Source organism: Pongo pygmaeus, chromosome 9 (assembly GCF_028885625.2).
Source record: "Pongo pygmaeus isolate AG05252 chromosome 9, NHGRI_mPonPyg2-v2.0_pri, whole genome shotgun sequence".
Lineage (NCBI taxonomy): Eukaryota > Metazoa > Chordata > Mammalia > Primates > Hominidae > Pongo > Pongo pygmaeus.
This window is the reverse complement of record NC_072382.2, coordinates 58,494,083-58,514,051: the sequence shown is the minus strand read 5'-3', so window position 1 is coordinate 58,514,051 and position 19,969 is coordinate 58,494,083. Positions and strand designations below refer to the sequence as shown.

Genomic DNA, 19,969 nt, shown 5'->3' with positions numbered 1-19,969 from the left:
TTCTCCAACCTCTTGATATTGGAGCGACCCAAGGGACCTCTCCTCCTCTGTATTTGTACTCACTCCCTTGGTGAACTCTCCCAATCTCATGGCTACAAGGCCCATGCATAGGCAGAGGACTACCAGATTTCTACCTGTAATCCAATCCATGCTTCTCAACTCTAGGCTCACACATCCAACTGCCTACTTGACATCACCATATGTACGTCTAATGGAGGTCTCAAATTCAACATGTCCAGAACAGCACATCTGATCTTCCCCCTCAAACCTGCTTCTCCCTCATCCTTCCCCATATGAGTTGATGAATACTTCATTCTCCCAGTTGCTCAGGCCAAAAAACCTGGAGTCAACCTCGAGTCTTGTCTTTCACTACCTATATCAAAACTGTCTGCAAATCCCTTTGGTTCTACCTTCAAAATACACCCAGAATCTGACAACTTCTCCCTGTTTCCACTGCTGTTACCCTGCTCCAGGCTGCCGTCATCTCTTCCTGATGTGCTGCAGTAGCCACTCAACTGGTCTTTCTGTTTCCACTTGACCCCCTTTAGGCTCAGTGCGGCAGCCAGAGTGGAACATAAATCACATAGTGTCATTCCCATGATCAAGTCTTCCAATGCCCACCCCCCTCATTCCTAGCAGGAGCTAACCTTCCTACAGTGGCCTTATTGGACCCATGTCACCTGACCCTCCATTGCCCCTTTGAATTCTTCTTCTACTCTCTTGCCCTTGCACTCTCCATTCTAGCCATGTTGTCTCCCAAGTGTTCCCCACAGACTTTGGAGAGATTGTACCCTTTGTTTGAAACACCCTTTTTCCAGATGCCCATGGAGTTAACTCTGTCACCTCCTTTATGTCTCTACTCACACATGCTCCAACCACCCTATTTAAAATTGTAACCCACTCCACCTGCATTCCCAGTGACCTGTATCCTGCTCCCCCATAACACTCATTGCCTTCTAATGCACTATAGTACATACTCTCACTGCCTTATTATTTTTTATTTCGTGTATCTCTTCTCCCTCTAGAATAAACATTCCCAGAGGCAGATGGTTTTCTTTTTGTTTTATTCACTGATGTATCACAAAATTTTGGAATAATGCCTGAGATATGGTAGGCACCTAATATTTGTTGAATGAAAGGGTAAGTGAATGAATGGAGTGGTAAAGGGAGTATAGACTTTGGAGTTAAATAGATCTGGGTTAAATATATCAGGTCCATTATTTATTGGCTGTGTTTCATAACCTCTCTGAGCCCTGGTGTCTCCTGCATGAAATCACAATCCTGCCCTCCAGGCTTCTGTTAGAGGTTGGTGTTTGTTGACCTCTTTGCCGAGGGACACAGTGTGCATGCATTCGATAAGCCATGGCTCTGTCATGAGTATTCAGGTATGGGGTGGGTGTGCCCTGCGAGCTGGTCGGGGCATGTGTTTTTCAGTGTGTGCCAGCGGGGCTCATTCCAGTGCACCCTCCACCCTTGCGCCTCCACCTGCACTGCCTATGGTGACCGACATTACCGCACGTTTGATGGGCTCCCGTTTGACTTCGTGGGGGCATGCAAAGTGCACCTGGTCAAGGTGAGTTCCCAGATGTTTCTGCCCAGTTGGCTCCATGCACAGCTGTCAGGGCACTCTGGTGCTCTGGACTCCAGTTTGATGCAGAATTGGGTGGTCGGGGATCTAAGCCCTGAGGTGGGGCTATTTACAGACTGGAAGAAGTGCTGAGACCCAAGCTCGGGGCTGGACGGAGCTCACCAGTCCTGAGATACCACACTGCCTGTCTGCTCACCGTTATAATCTTGCTCTATTGGGTCCCAATGCTTTTTTCTGTCTATAATAGCAAGAGCTAATGCTTTTCGAGCTTTATTACGTACCTAGGGGTCTATTGAGCCATGTTTTGTGGATTATTTCACTTAAATATCACAGCAGCTTTACAAGGTAAAGTTTATGGAGCGCATGTTATAGATGTAACAATTCAGGCTAAGGGAAGTTAGGTAACTTGCCCAAGGTCACACAGCAGTCAGTGGTAGAGCTGGGATCAAGTTTGACCAAGAAATCTGACTGGAGAGTTGCGGTGCTTAAAGGAGTCACAGGTTATAATTTTCAGCTCACCTGGAGGAAGAAAACTGGTGATGTGGGGTGCACAGTGAAGGCAGGATCCCTACCCTAGAAGGAACGGGCACTGACGTGGTGGAGGAGTGTCACCCGGGGGACCTTGGTTTTGCTAATAGCCTATCTCATCTTATAAGACTAACATCAATAATAAAAATAACATATAATAATAATGATGACAAAACCTTTTATGGAAGGAATCCTACCTATAGGGCAGGCACTGTACTGGGGTCTTTCACATAATTGCAGTAACTCCACAAGATGAAGGTAATTGACCTCATTTTATTTAAAAAGTTTTAAAGGTTAATGCAGTGTATATTAAAAACAAATATTCCCCTTCCCATCTCTTCTGTTCCTATCTCCTGTTGAATAACCACTCCAGTCAGGGATGAATCCTGCAAGAACATTTTTCTGTGAGACATGGACACACGCACATGCACACACACACACACACACACTTTGTTTAGTTTATGTGAATAAGATTCTACAATGTGCTTTTTTCACTTAAGAGGATACCTTGGACTTGATTTCATATAGTTGGTACACACTTTTTTCTTTTGAACAACTGTGTAGAATTCTACAGAAATAATGCCCTCTAGTTTGCTTTATTTTTTCCCCATCGATGGGCATTTAGGTTGTCTCCAATATTTAAGTGCTGCAGTGAATACCTGTGTGGATGTATCCCCAGGTTCTTAGAAGTGGAATTGCTGTATAAAAAGCTATATACATTTAAAATATTTGATGCCAGCAAATTCCCCTTCAAAAAGCTTACACTAGCATCAAGGATGTATGTGAGACAGTGCCTCTTCTCCATACCCTATCAACACAATCATCTCTATTATATATTTATTAATACATTCATTCATCAGATATTTTGGAGAGTCACCACATGTTAAACACTGCACTAGGCATCCAAAACCAGAACAGCTTCAGAGAACAGAAGTCGCCCAAAGTCACACAGCTCAGCTAACGCAAAGTGGAAGTGGATTGAAAGCCACTTCGGAGTGCATGTTCCTCCACCTCTGTACCTCTTGGCAGGATCTCCTTTCTCCCTTGTTTTATTGGACTCGCTTATTCTCTCCTCAGAGCACGTCAGATGTCAGCTTCTCTGTGATTGTAGAGAATGTGAACTGCTACAGCTCTGGCATGATCTGCAGGAAATTTATTTCCATCAACGTTGGGAACTCACTCATTGTCTTTGATGATGACTCTGGAAATCCTGTAAGGCTCAGTACCTGTGAAGGTTGTGTAGACAATTTACAGGTTACCAGGGGTTGGGGCAGAAGAGGGCTGAGGACTGGCTTTCTTACCACAGCAGTTTCTCTTGGAGAGCCACTGAGTTAGGAGCCCAGACTGAATTCCTCTTGGCCAGGGTCAGGAACACAGAGGCCAATGTCAGGGTATGAGGGAGGCAGAGGCATTGGTGAGGGCCAGGCCGCAGGCATAGCTGACCTGGGCGGTAGGGAGCACTTGGGCTCAGGACTGACCATCTCTGTCCCTCTAGAGTCCAGAGAGCTTCCTGGATGACAAGCAGGAGGTCCACACGTGGCGAGTGGGATTTTTCACACTGGTGCATTTCCCACGGGAGCACGTCACCCTCTTGTGGGACCAGAGAACCACAGTGCACGTCCAGGCTGGGCCTCAGTGGCAGGTACTTACATGAGCAGTGACCTTCTGCTCCTGCCTGGGGCTGAGCCAAGCCCTGGGTGTCCTTGGGTGAGCTGTACCCTCCCTGAGGAGCCAAGAAGAGCATGCCTCTGTTCTCTCCTCCACCCTGCTCTGGGCCCCTTCTCCTCTGACATTGCTCCATCCCTCTTCAAACTGTGACCTCAGCAGTGGCTTCTAGGTCTATGATAGACTCCTGGGCTCATGGTGACCCCTCTGCCCGCGGCTCACCCCTGGCAGGCCTGCAACTGACCATGGTGTCCTCTCTCCTTTCAGGGCCAGCTGGCGGGCCTCTGTGGGAACTTTGACTTAAAAACCATCAATGAGATGAGGACCCCGGAGAACCTAGAGCTAACTAACCCCCAGGAGTTTGGCAGCAGTTGGGCTGCAGTTGAGGTAAAGCCTCTCTTCCAGGCTGGCTTATGCCCCTCACTCAGATGGGCGCTTCCAGCTCTGAACCTGGCCCAAGGTCAGGAAAGAGGGATGCTGGTGTGAGGTTTCTCCTGCAATGTTCTCTCAGCCTCTGACTGCATCCCTAGCCCTAGACTCTGTCCTATGGCCCAAAGATCATGCATCGTCTTGTCTCACAAATCCAGCTGCCCACCCTACCCTGGACTAAGCCCTGGTAGGGCAGTGGAGGGTTGGGAAGGTGATAAAGTCTGTTCCAGGAGAGATGGTCACTCATGATGATGCCCCCCAGTGCCTGGCACTAGGTCTGGCACAGAGAAGAGACCAAGAGAGACTGAGGTGGGTTGAGGCAATCAGGGAAGGCTTCCTGAAGGAGATGAGAGTGGTACTGGCACTTAAAGGCTTGGCCATGCTTAAATAGATGAATATATCAGAGATAAGGTCTCTGAGAGGAAGGACAACACTAGCAGAGATAGAAATGAGGGGGTCTGCCCAACAGACAGTCTGAGAGATGTCTAACTGAGGCTGCCAATCTGTGAGCTGTGGGGGAAACAGCACTGAGTTGAGAGCAGGAGACCTGGGTTCTTGTCTTGGGTCATCCATTGACTTTCTGGGTGACCTTGAGTAAGTCCCATCTCTGCAATCCTCTGCAAAGAGAGGGGACTGGGCCAAGAGAGGGCTGATGAATAGATTTCACTTCATGTGACAACTCTGACTGGTCAAAAGAGACTGCTTGGGAGCTATGTTGAGAACATCCAAGATCTGTATCAAGTTCAGCTGGAAGGAGGACTGTGATTGATTATTTATGTCTGCCATAGGAGCAGCAGTGGAGAGTGGTGATATGAGTGTTACATATTTGCCTCTCCTGGACTTAGTGATCTTAATGCCCTGCTGGGAAGTACACGGAAATGAACCTGTGTAGACTGGGGTAATGGAAGCAGTTGGGCATGGCCTGGAGTTCAACTGCTCCAGGTGGGGCAGGGCTGTTCCCACAGCCTCTGAAATCCTGAGGTGGGACAAGGGTTCCCACAGCCTCTGAAAAGTGCACCCGAACACACCCCCATTTTAGAGAAGCTCAGTGGGTGACTAACCCTTGTTGTCCCCACACCCCCATATACATCATATTTCTCTCTTGCTAATCCCATTCGGCATCCCATAGGGTTCTCCAGTGAAAATGTAGTCTAAGAAAGGAGATTCAGCAGACATTGGAAACATCTGTATTAGTTATCTACTGCTATGTAACAATTTTATGAGACTTAGTGGCATTAAACAACACACATATATTATTTCAGTTTCTGTGGGCCAGGAGTCAGGACACGGTGGACTTGGTTCCCTGCTTAGTGTCTCACAAGGCTGCAATCAAGGTGTCAGCCAGGGCTGGGCTCTCATTTAGAGGCTCTACTGGGGAAGGAACTGCATCCTCATCTGCTCACATGGTTGTTGATTACATTCAGCTCCTTGCAACTGTAGGACTGGGAGCTTCCATATTTTGGGCCTGCTTTTGGCCAGAGACCACCCTTAGCTCCAAGAGACCACTGACACCTCCATCCATGTGGGGTCCCCCAGCATGGCTGCTTGCTTCCTTACAGCCAGCAAGGGAGAGACTCCAGCAAGATGGGCTCTGGGATCTCATGTTGGGAATCGTGTGATCACATACACATGGTCACGTCCATCCCATCACCTGGGCCATATTCGGTTGGTTTGAGGCAAGGCATAGGTCCCTTCTACATTCAAGGGGAGAGGATTTTACAAGGACATGAATATCAGGGGGCAAGGATCATGGCGGCCACCCTAAAATCTGTCTGTCATGTCAGGCAACAGGCATTTGGCAAGTAGGGAGGTCAACAGCCCTGCCTTTGCCCCTCAGTGCCCAGACGCCCTCGATCCTCGGGATATGTGTGTCCTGAATCCTCTCCGAGAACCATTTGCCAAGAAGGAGTGCAGCATCCTGCTCAGTGAGGTGTTTGAGATCTGCCACCCTGTGGTGAGTGGACCCCAGCCTCGGCCCCTCCCGAGTGCCCCCTCCATTTTCCTGGGATCCCTTCAGCTCTCAGACTCCCCCATGTCTCAGAGGAGACAGCTCAGATCTCCAGGGAAGATCTGCCTCTGCCGTTCCCCTGCCTCCAGCCAGCTCAGATGAGTCCGTCCTATTTCCCCAGATGACCAGGCACAGACAGCCAGGCAAACAGAGCTTGTGCCCTTTTCAAGCCCATCTTGATCTGGCCCTTCCTCCTTATCATGAAGTTCTTCTAAATGGTGGACCCAAAGCCCTCAAGCTGAGGCACCACCTATTGCCTGTTCTGCTTCAGTGCACACAGAGGAGGCTAGGGCTCAGCACTGCATGGCACCCTGCAGGCCTTGAAGGCTGCTGTCAGATTGGCCTTGGCTGGCTCTGGCCCTGACTAGGCAGTTCAGGCTCTACCCCTGTTCAGCTACTCTCGGCTCCTGGATCAAACAGCCCAGACTCAGGAGAGAAGAGAGCTTAGTTCTCAAAAGTGAGCATCTGCCTGGACCATGGAGTTCCCGCTTCCTTGTCCTTCTCCCTTCACACCTCATGAGACAGGATAGCTCACCTTATCCCGTGGTCCCTTCATGTTGGTTCCGGTAGTCATCAGCTGAAAAGATGCAGATCTGACATTTGGGATCTGTCCTCTGACCTCTAACTTCTGACCTTCTCCAGGTTGATGTCACTTGGTTTTACTCAAACTGCCTGACGGACACATGTGGCTGCAGCCGGGGTGGTGACTGTGAGTGCTTCTGTGCCAGCGTCTCCGCTTATGCCCACCAGTGTTGCCAGCATGGGGTGGCTGTTGACTGGCGAACCCCCCACCTCTGCCGTGAGTGTCCTAGACAATCACCCGAGGGGACAGAGTAGAGTGTCACCTGTAGGCATGCCCTAGGGGTACTGGCAGTCTGTCTAGCATTTACTGAGTACTCAGAATGTACCAAGCACCAGCTGCTTTGGGCGTGTTATTCATTGAATTCTTACAACTACTCTTTGAAACAGGGCTATATATTTCCTATTTTACAGTTGAAGAAACAGCCTAGAGAGAGATCAATAACATGCTCAAGGTTTGTGGTGGAGCCAGGGTTCATCCCTAGAGAGTCCAATGGGAACCCGTGCTCGTAGCCACTTTGTTAGAAGAGTCAGGAGCCTAGACCCAGAGCTACCACTTGCAAGCTATGTGACTTCAAACAACTCACCCAACCTCTCTGGGGCTCAATTTTCTTGTCTGAGAAACAGGAATAGACCTGCCCCCCAGGTCGACTCTGAGGACCAAATTGCGTGATGAATATAGAAGTCCTTTGTCAGCTGAGGTTTGCAGGTCCCATCAGAGGCAGCACAGATGATCACTTTATTCAGAGTAATGGTAGTCTGCAGATGCTTTTCATTGCATACCCCTATCAAGTAAAATCATTTTGTGCACATACATATGCATACACAGATATGCATCCATAGATATACTCTTCATGTAAAATATGTAAACAGATTTAAAAATCAATATTTAAAAGATGAAAGAAAATATAAAGAAGGCTAAATTCTTCACTGATTATTTTTTATTTATTCCCGCGCACCAAAGGATTTTCCTAGTGCAAGCACCTCACCTTGGGGTGCGATGGCCATTACACAGCCTTGCGCTCTGGGGTCAGACTGACTGAGTTTGGCCCCAAGCTCCACTGAGTTGGCCTGGGACATATTCCTCACACTCTGAGTCTCTTCATCTGTAATAGAGGGGTGAAGATGACTGCTTCTACCTTGTAGGGTGCTGTGTGGTTTAAACAAGGCATTGCATGTACAGCACTTGGCACAATGCCCTGTGCTAATATGGGAGTTGTTGTCATTTTTTCACGGACACCCGGGTACTGACATGTCCAGAGCCCTGAGGCCTGGAGGCAAGATGCCAAAGGAAGAAGTTGGAGCAGAAGGACATTTGCTGAGGGTCCACTATGTGCCAGGCCTTGTGCCTATGTGCATTACTTCATTTAATATGCAAGACTAGGGGGAGGTGATTGAGGTGCTTACCTGGGGTACAAGGTTTCAGGGGGCACCAAAAATGCAGTAATCAAGAGAAATAATATTTCAATATAATATTTCTGTAAAATAAAAATTGCTGTAAAAATATTGTGATGAACAAACTATCAAAGGATCAATAGTATTAATGTTTCCTTTTGTCTCAGTGTCTACTCTGGCTCAGTAGGAGACTGTTAATGATCTTGTCTTTATTTTTAAATTGTAATATTCTATTTATCATGGATTTTTTTGCATTAATTTTGATGTTTTAAAAATATTGCATTAAAATAGTATTTATCTTGATTACTGAGATTTTTGGTAGCCCCTTAAATTTCACATCCAAGATGAGCACTTTGCCTTACCCTGGTCCAGGCCCTGGCAGGTCTATGGGGCAGATGTACGGAGCGGTCCCACCTTAGAGGAGGGCATTAAATTTCACTGACGTTGGGTAACTTGGTCCAGTATGCACAGTTGATGAGTGAGGGAGGTGGGATTTGAACTCAGGTCCGACTCTAGAGAGCTGGCTTTTTAATGACTCTTCTCGGCTACCACCCCTTGACTGGGTACACCCTGGAAACCAGAAACTTGGCGATTTTCTAATTTTCTGGTTCAGCCTTCTGAGTCTGCAGATGGAGGGAGAGGCAGGCACGTGCCCCTAGCCACACGGCGGGCCTGTCTCCTGACTCCTAGTGTTCTTTCTGGAGGGTGACCCCAGATGCATTGACCTTGTGGTCTGGGGTGTGCAGTGAGTCGGTGGCTCTCTTCAGACCATGCCTACATGTGAAGCATGCTGCTCCTAAGCTTTATCCCAGGTCCATCCGCCTGGCTCCTCATGGCTTTGCTGCTGGCTTTAGGGGCCTCCTGCAAGGTCCCAGGCACACCCCAGTGGACTGAGAATCTGCAGCTGAGGGGCTAGGGGAACAGGGTGTGGTGCTGGGAATGACCACTAGAGGGCACGCTGAGCTCACGCTTGCAGAAGCTTCTCACAGCTTGGCTGGTGGAAGCGCCTCTGCAGTGCAAGGGGCTTGAAGAAGCCAGGGGTGCTGGGGGCTCCTGGTCCCCTTCCCACCCAAGGCTCTTGGAAGACCAACCTCCATCTTGTGCTTGCATTCCTCTGGGGGCCTTCCGCAACATTTCTGATTAAAACTCCCACCCCTTGGTTCTAATCCTGCTCTTTGGCGCCGCACAAAATACACCCGCTTCTTTTCAACATTCATACATTTGTTTGTTCATCTACTTGACACATCGCTGAGGTGCCTACTGTGTGCCAGTCTTTGAGCCTCGTGCTGTCGGCCCAGAAAGGAGCCATTCTATTTCCTCCACTTAAGACATCTGCATCCATGACCATTCCCAAATCTTGACATGTGGGAGGCAGGCCAGTCCCAGCACTTGGGGAAGAAGGGAGGCTGGGATGCTGGGAGCCTTGGCTCTGTCTGTCTGTTCCAGGCTCTGGGCTGGCTCTCAGAAAGTCCCTGTTCTCTCTCTTTCAGCGTATGACTGTGACTTCTTTAACAAAGGTAAGCCCCTCCTCCCCACGCAGAGTCTCAGGGGCTCAGGCACTGCCAGCCCTGTTCTGATGCCACACAGCATCAGCCATCCCGAGGTGCTGCTGGCCCTGGAAGAGCCGTGACCCAGGCTGGGAGGGCCCCCATCATGCAGAGAGAGCCCTGACAGTGCAGGGCCCAGGGGTGTCCTGCACCTCTATCCTCAGCAGTTCCTGCAGCCCCTGTCCGGGGCCCAGGCAGGCCAGCTCCTGGGGACTGTGCTCGGCAGGGCAGCCCCACCAGGAAGGAAAAACCCCATTCTCACTGATGCGCCAGCTCCTCCGCCTTCATAATCTAGCTCATCAGGCCCACAGAACATCACCTTGGGTTCCCTGAAGATTAGCTTTTGGCAAAAGCAGACACAAACTGCCCTTTCTGACTATGGGTGGAACAAAACATGTGGCCTGCCACATTCATCTTCAAACTCAGCCAAGGTCGCAGGGTTCCGGGAGATGCTCTGACATTTAGATTAACGAGGGTGAAAACACGGGTCATAACCAAAGACCCAGGGGAGGTTAATGTCCAGTTTAGAGCCAATTCATCAATTTAATCACCGGGATTGGGTGGGTGGGGGTAGAGAAGGGCTGCCCAGGAGTAGTTTTTAGCACTGAACTTCATCCAGTTGGGCCAGGGTCAGACCTTGGCAGAGTGAGATGCTCATCTGGTCCTCAGTGCTGTTCGCCTTTGACTTCCAATCCCCGACCCTCCTCCAGGGACTGTGCTGCCAGGAGCAGGCCTATGTGGGCAGAGGCCCAGGGTTTTTGTCCTCAGTTGCCTGCATTATCAGATTTTGGCTTGAGTGTGGTGGGTGAAGTGGAGAGGAGAGACTGGAGACAGGATACCATCTGGGGGCCTGCGAGATGGCGGCCGGACCAGGGTGTAGCATGAGTATCCACAGGACTGCAGTTCTGCCAAAATGCTAGTTCCCAGGGGCTCTTGACAGCCCCAGACCTTCAACTGGTAAAGGAATGAGCCTGCAATGGGGGAACTGTGGTCCCTGGGACAGACAGGATCTGTCTGACATCAGGCAAGACATTTCAGCAAGATGGAGCTGTTTCGTTTTCTCTCTTCCATGGCATTTTGGGTGGCAGTAACTGGCAAAGGACAAGCTGTTTCTAGCATCTTCCACCTACCCACCCACCCACTCACCCATCCTTGCTCCGTTCTACTAGCATTTGCTCTGGTCCAGGCCCGCCAGGTGTTGGGAAGTCAGTGGTCTCTGAGTCCTGTCATAGCGGTGTGCAGAGCGGGCTCACGCCGCCTCTCTAGCACCCATTGTGTTCCTAACTCCACATTCAGCTGGTAGTTTCCAGTTGACCCCTGGTGGGAGTGTTTACGCCATGGAAATCCGCAAGCCCTACAAACCACCTTTTTTTTGTTTGAGAGCTCATTGTTAGCCATTTGCCAGCACAGCCAGCACTGCTTGTCTCCCATCTAGTGGGGGTGACAGATGTGGACCTCTCATCCAGATCCTCATCCGAAGAGCGGTAACTGGTGTGTGCCATGCTCCAAGAGCTGGTGGGGCACAGAGGAGGAGGGACAACATTTGCATGTGGCAGGAGAGGGTGCAGGGAGAGCTTCACAAGGAGGTGACATTTGAGCTGGGCCCCAGAGGTTGAGTAGGCGTTTGCCAGGCACAAAACGGGGAGGACTACTCTGAGTGGGTGGAACGGTGTGATGAGATGTGAGCTGGGAAATAACACCACTGCTCCTTCCAGGAAGAGCAAGAGAAGTTCAGCATGGCAGGAGCCAGGGCGTGGGGGGAGTGGGGGAGGTGGGCAGGGGCTGAGGGCTGAAGGGCTTCTGAATTCAAGCTGGGCTCTTTGGAGTCTGTCCTGAGGGCCATGGAGAGCCACTGGTGCATCCCACCAGGGGGCGTGGCTGGGAGGGCAGCTCAGCAGCCATGGGGAGGAGGCATTGGAGGGCGGGGGCACAGCAGAGGCAGGAAGAGCCTTACAAGGTGATTGTCCAGGAAGCCCATGGTCTGTGCCAACCTATACTGACAACCACAGGAATTCTAAAGACTCAACAGTGACACGTGTTTGAAGTAATTAAGCACTAACAGGTTTATCAACCCTCAGGCCTGGGGTGGACAGAAACCGGGTCTGATGTCTTCTTCCAGAGGGGACCTTGAATAGATCAGTGGCTGTAATGGTGAAGTTTCAGGCAGTGGGAAGGCTGTGGAGAGACACTGGGGGGCCCAGGTGCTCCCTGTGGGTGGCCTTCTTCCTTGGCTCCCTGTGGAGTGATTCAGGCACTGTGCAGTGGGTCTGTGCCTTTCAGGGGCTGGCAGCCCGTGCAGTGGGTCTGCTCCTTTCAGGGGCTGGCAGCCCGTGCAGTGGGTCTGCGCCTTTCAGGGGCTGGCAGCCCGTGCAGTGGGTCTGCGCCTTTCAGGGGCTGGCAGCCCGTGCAGTGGGTCTGCGCCTTTCAGGGGCTGGCAGCCCGTGCAGTGGGTCTGCGCCTTTCAGGGGCTGGCAGCCCGTGCAGTGGGTCTGCGCCTTTCAGGGGCTGGCAGCCCGTGCAGTGGGTCTGCGCCTTTCAGGGGCTGGCAGCCCGTGCAGTGGGTCTGCGCCTTTCAGGGGCTGGCAGCCCGTGCAGTGGGTCTGCGCCTTTCAGGGGCTGGCAGCCCGTGCAGTGGGTCTGCGCCTTTCAGGGGCTGGCAGCCCGTGCAGTGGGTCTGTTCCTTTCAGGGGCTGGCAGCCTGGGAATCCTGTCCCTTCCTTCTCAGGGTCATCAAGGTCCCTGAGATCTGGGATGAAGGACACCGTCAAGAGTTCCTCCTTGGTAGCTTGCCCTCCCACCCCACGGCTGCCAAGGGGTAGGGCAGGAGGTATGGGAGGTGGGCAGGCCAGGGGGGCCAGGCTGCTGATGGGGCCTCTTCTCTCCAGTGCTAGGTAAGGGCCCCTATCAGCTGTCCAGCTTGGCAGCCGGTGGTGCCCTGGTGGGCATGAAGGCGGTGGGCGATGACATAGTCCTAGTGAGGACAGAGGATGTGGCCCCAGCGGACATTGTGAGCTTCCTGCTGACAGCTGCTCTGTACAAGGCCAAGGCTCATGGTAAGGTCCACCCCAGTCCCACTCCAGCTCTTCTGGGAGGCAGGAGGGTGCTGGAGGAGGGGAGGGTGCTAAGGCCCTAAGTATCTGTAGTGGCCAGGGAAATGGGGGCTCCGACAAGTGCCCCTCTTCCAGTTGAGAAGGTGTGTCTTCTGGATCAGCTTCTTCTCCTCTGCAGAGATGCTCTCCATCTGCTCCCCTAACCGCCAGTGCAGTCAAGGCCCAGGTGTGCCTCTGTACCTTGCTGTATGCAATAGCTGTGTTCCAGAGAAGCCAAGCGGCAGCTCTCCCTCTTCATGCTCCTCCTTCTCCTTCCTCTCTTCCTCTCTCACCCTCCCTCCCTTCCTCTCTCACCCTCCCTCCCTCTCTCCCTTCTTCCCTCCTCTCTTCCCTTTCTCCCTCCACCTCTCTTCTTGCCTCCCACCCTTTCACTGAGTCCTAATCCCATGCCAAGCACAGAGCCAGGTACTGGGAAATCAGGGATACAAGAGACAAGGTCCCTGCCCATCAGAAGCCCACAGTCCCATCGAGGAGACAGACATGCCCAAAGGCAGTCACAGCATTGTGAGAACACTGGGGAGGGGCCCCCAACTCAGTCTTAGAGTCAGGAGAGGCTTGTTAAAATAGAGGATGTTCCCCTGAGAGTAAGAAGGAGTCAGGAAGGGAAACTTCTTTCTTAGTAAGCTAAGCTCAGGATTTGGGACTTTATCCTGAGGGCAATGGGGAGCCATGGAAGGGCTTTGTGGAGGTGAAGGGACATCCTGGCTCCCTCCCAGCCCCAGGCACGGCCAACATCCCTACCTATAGGTGATGTTCACGGTGGTGTGAGCCTGGGTGAGGTAGGTGGTACCTGGCAGAATCACGTAGCTGCACAAGGAGGCCTGGGAGTGAGGAGTCAGGCACTGGGCCGCAGGACAGCCAGAAGCACCACCCCCAAAGAGAGCACTTCCTCCCTAAACATTTCTGATCCCCAGATCCGTGCGTTCCTGCCTGACGAAGGGTGTCTCACCACCTTCCAGATGTGGCAGGCCATCTGCTTAGTGAGGCTTTTCTGTTCTCCATCCAGTATTTTAATCTAGTAGGTAATGTGTAGTCCAGGGGGTTGTTACCTTTCCACTAGGTTTATGGGCATGCTAAGCAGGACCCCGGAGTCACCTGGCCTTAGAGAACGTCACTGGGAGCAGGATCCCAGAGGCGCTCCAGTCCAGGCTCCGTCTCAGAGTCAGGCCTGGGTCTCATGGGCCCAGTGGGGACCCAAGCTCCTCCCTCTCCCATCCCATACTGTTTCTTCTGGGCTGTGCCCAGGGTCCTGGGCAGCCAAGGAAAGGTGCCTTCCAGGTGGGACCTAGGGTGGCTACGTGGAGGAAGTGTCCCTTGAGTTGGGCCTTAAAGGATGGGAAAGATGGTTATGCGAAGAAGTGGAGAGCAGGAAACATCACAGAGGGGAGGACTCAGCAGTCACTGAGGCCCAGGCTTCCCACTCTGGGGAGTCACCACCACAGCCTGACACAGGTCACTGGGGTGCTAGTGTTACCTGAAGATTTTTGTGGGGGGAGGTTACTTATTTATTAATAATCATAGGTTGCCCTTCTGTAGGACTTCTCATGTGCCGGCACTGTTCTAAGCACTTCATGTATAGCAACTCATTTAATCCTCATGACAATCTTAGGAGGTAGGGACTATTATTTTCCCAATCTACAGATAAGGGAACTGAGGCCCAGAGAGATTAGGTGATTTACCCAGGGGCGCAGTGCTTGTTAGTGACAGGTGCCAGCCGTTTGGCTCCAGAGTCTTTCATTCAAACTCCTCTGCCATGCTGCCTTCCAAACCGAGACATTAAACAAGAAATACAGAGGATGGCAGGTGAAGTCACTCGAATATTTACAGTATAGCCCCGGGACTCTGCATCTCAAGGTCTCTGCCCTATTAGGAGGATGGCAGGGAAAACAGTGGAGAAGCATTGATCTGGCCCAACCCTGTCTTCTTGAAGGAGGAAGCCAAGGCCCAGGGAGGAGAAGTGACTTGCCTGAGGTCACGCATCCGGTGGAGTGGGCTGGGGCTGGGACTCAGTGCCCTCCCATGCTGGACTGCCCATGCCCACGCCTGCATCCCATGGGTGGGGCCGGCTGTGTGGTGGTGAAGATAGCTGGGCTCTGGCCTCAGCCTGCCTGCATCCAGCCCTGCCTCCCTCATCTGCCATCAGTGTGACTCTGGGTCTCTAGTCCCTCCTCTGTAAAAGGGGAATTGTGATATCACCACCTTTTAACCTGTCGTAGAAATTTATTCTCTCTCCACCCCACAGCCCCCAGGATGGTGAGCTCCATGAGGGCAAGAATTTTCATCATTTTGCTCCCTATTGTGGCCTCAGTGCCTAGAACAGGGCCTGGCCCACAGCAGGCACTCAGTAAATATTTGCTGCTGAATGAAAATATTTTTCACTTCACAGGGTTCTCGTAGGAATTTCATAACCTGCAGGTAACCAGCTTGCTTAGCACAGTGCCTGGCATGTAGTAAGTCATGTGTAAACAGCAGCTGTGATTATTAACATGAATAATGAAGTCTGTCTCCATTACCTGCCGTCTTCTCGCAGCTTCCCAGGGAGGTGTAACAGGGACACTATCGTCCCTTCTGTGGACACAGGGGACACATGGAAGGGGCTGAAGATGCACCCACCCAGCACCAGGTTGTGCCAGGTGCTTCACACACACCTCGTTGATGATCCCTCCAACAGCCCAGGCATGAATGCGCTTGCCCACATCACAGCCAGGGTGGTGAGCTGGGATTCCCGCCCCGTGCTCACTCCCTGCACCTGCTTGTGGATTTGGGACTTGAGGAGACCCATAAGGCCCTGTGCAGGTGAAACTGCCCACCAGGCGTCAAGCCCCCATGCCCTAGAACTGGGCAGTTCTGGAGACCAGAGAGAGAGGACAGAGACAAGCTTTGGGTCTCTGGGCAAGCTCCTTTCTCTCTCTCTCTGGGACCCTCTCCCTATCTATGAGTTGGATGAAGGGCTGCCAATGCTGGCCCTGTGGGATTCTGTGAGGAGCAGAACCAAGCTGGGGACCTTATAGCCTGGCAAATCACCAACCTTCAGTGTGCCCCACATGTCTAATGCAATGCAACCCCATCAGGGCAGTTGCCTCTATTGTATTCACTGATGGATCCTGGGTGTCTAGAATAGTGCCTGGTACATTGAGGGCACTCAAACATGTTTGTAGAAGGAGGGAAGAACGGAAAGAGGGGTGCAAAGGGGAGGGAAGGAGATAGTTCAGTTACCTTCCCAAGGCTCAGCAGTTGGGGGGTCTCTAAGCCTCCGCTCGCCCTCAGGCAGAGATGGTGTGAGCGGAGGGGCAGCTGGCGGGCAGAGTAGGTGGGCTGGGGGCTGGCGTAGGGGGCAGGGCCTGCTGGTCTGCAGGCGTGCTGCTGTCCAGAGTCGCTGAGAGAGCAGATGTGTGCCAGGATGCTGTTCCCGCAGCCCACCAGTCTGGACCTCTGCCTGTACTGACCCTCCCCGTGTGGTTCTCTGCAGACCCAGATGTGGTGTCCCTGGAGGCAGCAGACAGACCCAACTTCTTCCTTCACGTCACAGCCAATGGGTCTCTGGAGCTGGCTAAGTGGCAGGGCCGTGACACCTTCCAACAGCATGCCTCCTTCTTGCTGCACCGGGGGACATGGCAGGCAGGCCTGGTGGCCCTGGAGTCCCTGGCCAAGCCCAGCTCTTTCCTGTATGCGTCGGGCCTGGTGCTGGCCCTGCGGCTGTACAAACACACAGAGGTGTTCCGCCGGGGCACACTCTTCCGCCTTCTGGGTAGGTGACCCCCTGCCATTGCCCTCGGCCCCTTGGCCCTCTCAGTCCACTGTTCTTCCCACCCTGTCCCCACTTCACCCTTCCAATTGCCCCTAAGAGGCAGAATCTTCCTTCTCCTGGCACAGGGGGTCACATGGGTGCCACCTGAGATGAGAGGTGGCCTGGCCTCCATGTTGATGGCTTAGGGAGCCACGGACAGTGTGCTTCGGGTCCAGCCAATTTCCTGGGTCCTGCCTACTGCCACAGGCCAATTACACGGTCTAAAAATATAGCAGCCTTTGTGGGAGTGAGGGGAGGTGTGATCCTGGCTGCAGCATACTTAGCTGCTGGCTCAGTTTTCTTGCTGATGAGGTCACATGTCTGCCCCATGAGTTCATGCACAACGGGGATAGGTCTGGGGGCCAGCAACCTAGTCTCTCAATGGAAGGCCCAAGCCCCTGGACAGGGATGGGGCAACTCCCCGACCTTCCACCAACGCCAAGAGGGTCCAGGGCCTGCCCTGCCAGGTGTGTCTGTCCCCAAAATATTGTTCTCTGCCTAAACCCTGGAGAAGGCGATCATAATTTCTTCACTGTTTTCTCTGTCTTGCATGGGGCTTGGGGGTACTTGTGTCTGTGGACGGATCCATTTGCATGTACACATACGTAAATGTGTCTTCAGCCAGCCTCCTTATTTCATCACCCACCCCACCCAAGCCAGGGCTGGGTGAGCTCATTCTTCCCTTCAGCGGTCAGTTATCGAGTCTGCCCTTGAACTTGACATGGGACAGATTTATCGCTGGCCATGATGACAAGACTTGCTCATGATGGGAGTATTTGTGTCCCTCTCCGGAAGACACTGGGGCAGAGTGGCATGAGCCCAGGCTTTGAAGTTGGACAGCCTTGAGTTCAAATCCTGACCCTGGTCCTAGATACTTGGAGGAGAACCCTCATCTCCTTGACTTGGTTTCTTCACCTGTGGAATGGGGATATTTGTCTCGGAAGTGTGCTGTGAGGACTGGCTGTGTCTCGCGGGCTTTGCCCTGGGCTGGCACATAGTAGGTGCTCCCCAAATGTAAGTTAGACTTTTGGAAAAGCAGGTTTCTTCACAGCTGGCAGCAGTGTTCAGGTTAGGGCGACTGGAGGAGCTGCCGGTGGGGGCTGCTCCCTGGAGCCTGCTTCGGAGCCTACCCACACCTCCCTGTTCAGGCTGTTTGTTCAGAAACTGGTCACTTGTGCCGAGGTAGCCTGGGGCCTACTTGTCTGCCTCCAAGCCCCCCATAGGCTGCTAGCCACAGGGCCTCTTTTGAGAACATCTCCTCTGAAAACCTTTCATTTTCCCAGCATCATCTGTAGCTGGGTTTCCTCTTCTCTAAAGTGGGGGTAATAATAGCGCCTACTTCATAAGACGATGATGAGGTTGAATGAGTAAATCCGTGTGAGATATTTTGGGTAGCGTCCAGTGCTGTTTAAGAGTTAGCCCAGCCGCCAGGGCAGTGAGGGCGGTGCTCACACGACCTGCACTCTCAGGCCCTTCAGGGGCTCTCTGGGAACAGAGAGAGCTGAGTCTGGGGAATAGCACCTCCCTTGCAAGCTCTCTGGGGCTAGGTGCCCAGGAACGCCTTGGGCTAGAGGGGAAGGGATCCCCCAGTGCCTCCCCTCACCCCGCAAAGGAGAGCCTCTTGCCTCCATGGAGGTCTGCAATAGCCCTGCTAGAGACAAGGCAAGGAAGAGGTTACTGTGTCCTGGGATGCAGGGCAAGCCTGAGCACCAGGGCCCCAGAGGGGCAGGGTGGGTGGCAGGGCATCCCAAGGGAGAGATCAGGGGTCCAGGCCTCTTCTTCGGTCACCCTTTGAAGCCTCACTCCAACTGCCGGGGCCAGAGCTTCCCTGTCCTCAGTCCTTCCCTGTCCTCAGTCCTGCATTCAGCTCCCAGAGCCCCGTCCCCAGGATCCCCCAGGCACTCACCCCAACCACCATGAACGCAGTTTCTCCTTAGCGTGGTTTTTTTCCCCATTCGCTTTCCCTGCATGCGTCCATTTGTCCCCTCCACAGGATGGGGGGGGCAGGGCTGAGCTCTGGGACTCCCTGTGTGTCTTCACCTGACCCAGAGTTGCTGCTCCATCTCGCTTTCTAGATGCCAAGCCCTCGGGGGCTGCCTACCCAATCTGCGAGTGGCGCTACGATGCCTGTGCCAGCCCCTGCTTCCAAACCTGCCGGGACCCACGGGCAGCCAGCTGCTGGGACGTACCCAGGTGAGATGCCAGGGGCTGTGGGCATGGAGCCAAGGTGTGTGCACCAGTGTGTGTGCACTCATATCCACTTGTGTATGAGTGTTTCATATGTTGAGTGTATGGGGATGTGTGTACCACGGTGACTGTGTCTTTCCATATATGCACATATGTCAGCATATGTGAGTATCTGTGCATGATGTGCATGCAGCAGAGCCTTGTGTGTGTTTGTGTGTGTACTACTACAACGGTGCATTCATTGTACACAGCTGCATGTATGCAGGTGTTGTGTGCAGCTGTGTGCGTGTGTGAGGGTGTATTCACTGATGTTTGTGGGAGTCTCTGTGGACGTGTTTGCATGTATATGTAAAAATTTTGGAGTCCTGCAGGGTTGGAGGGGGTACATGAGGCCATATGAGAATGTGCCCAGGCAGAGACACATGTGAACCTGTACATGAGTGTGTGCAGAAGTGTACCTTGCTTGTGTGTGTGTGTTTCCCTCTTGGTCTGAGGGGTAGAAGTGTGCAGGAGTATGCCGCATACACATTGGGTGTGTGTGCTCCTGTACATGTGTGACAGCATCTCTATGGAGGGTCATGTGTGTGTACATGTAATAAGCACATGTGTGCACACACACATGTCATAAGAAAGGATAAGGCCTGTGCTCAATCGAGAGAAAAAGAGATGGCCCTGCCTGTATTTCAGGCCTTTAACCTGCTCCCTGCTCTGTCCTCAGGGTAGAAGGCTGTGTCCCTGTGTGCCCCACCCCCAAGGTCCTGGATGAAGTCACACAGAGATGTGTCTACCTGGAGGACTGTAAGTGGCCCAGACTTCTCGTCCTTCCCTCAGATTTCCTCTAAGTCCCTAGGGTCTCACTGAGCAGTCATGCCTCAAAGCTCCCAGGTCCCAGAGAAGCAAGGTCAGCACAGGGACCTTTGGAAAGAGGCACAGGCACAGGGGAGGCAGAGGCCTCATCCGGTCTATTCGCCCCATTTCACAGAGAGGAGAAATGAGGCCCAGAGTGGGGTCACATGGTGAGAAGGTGGTGCAGCCAGACTTAGACCTGAGGTCTCTTGGCTCTGGGGTCAGAGTCTGACGTCTGGGGCAGAGTCCAGACCTGCTGACTTCTTCTAGCCATCAGAAGCTGCCCTCACCCCAACACCG

General features: G+C 52.6%; 1 protein-coding gene across 1 annotated transcript in view; it reads left to right on the top strand.

Annotated features, from left to right (window-relative positions):
- The window catches only part of OTOG (otogelin), a 100,839-nt gene that overhangs the window by 43,613 nt on the left and 37,257 nt on the right, over nt 1-19,969 (top strand). Inside the window, exons 24-34 of the mRNA XM_054438737.2 lie at nt 1,435-1,573; nt 3,194-3,328; nt 3,612-3,758; nt 4,049-4,168; nt 6,048-6,164; nt 6,861-7,017; nt 9,683-9,709; nt 12,625-12,792; nt 16,319-16,597; nt 18,712-18,829; nt 19,542-19,621. Coding sequence (XP_054294712.1) covers nt 1,435-1,573; nt 3,194-3,328; nt 3,612-3,758; nt 4,049-4,168; nt 6,048-6,164; nt 6,861-7,017; nt 9,683-9,709; nt 12,625-12,792; nt 16,319-16,597; nt 18,712-18,829; nt 19,542-19,621 — 1,487 coding nt within the window. The remainder of the gene's footprint in view (nt 1-1,434; nt 1,574-3,193; nt 3,329-3,611; nt 3,759-4,048; nt 4,169-6,047; nt 6,165-6,860; nt 7,018-9,682; nt 9,710-12,624; nt 12,793-16,318; nt 16,598-18,711; nt 18,830-19,541; nt 19,622-19,969) is intronic.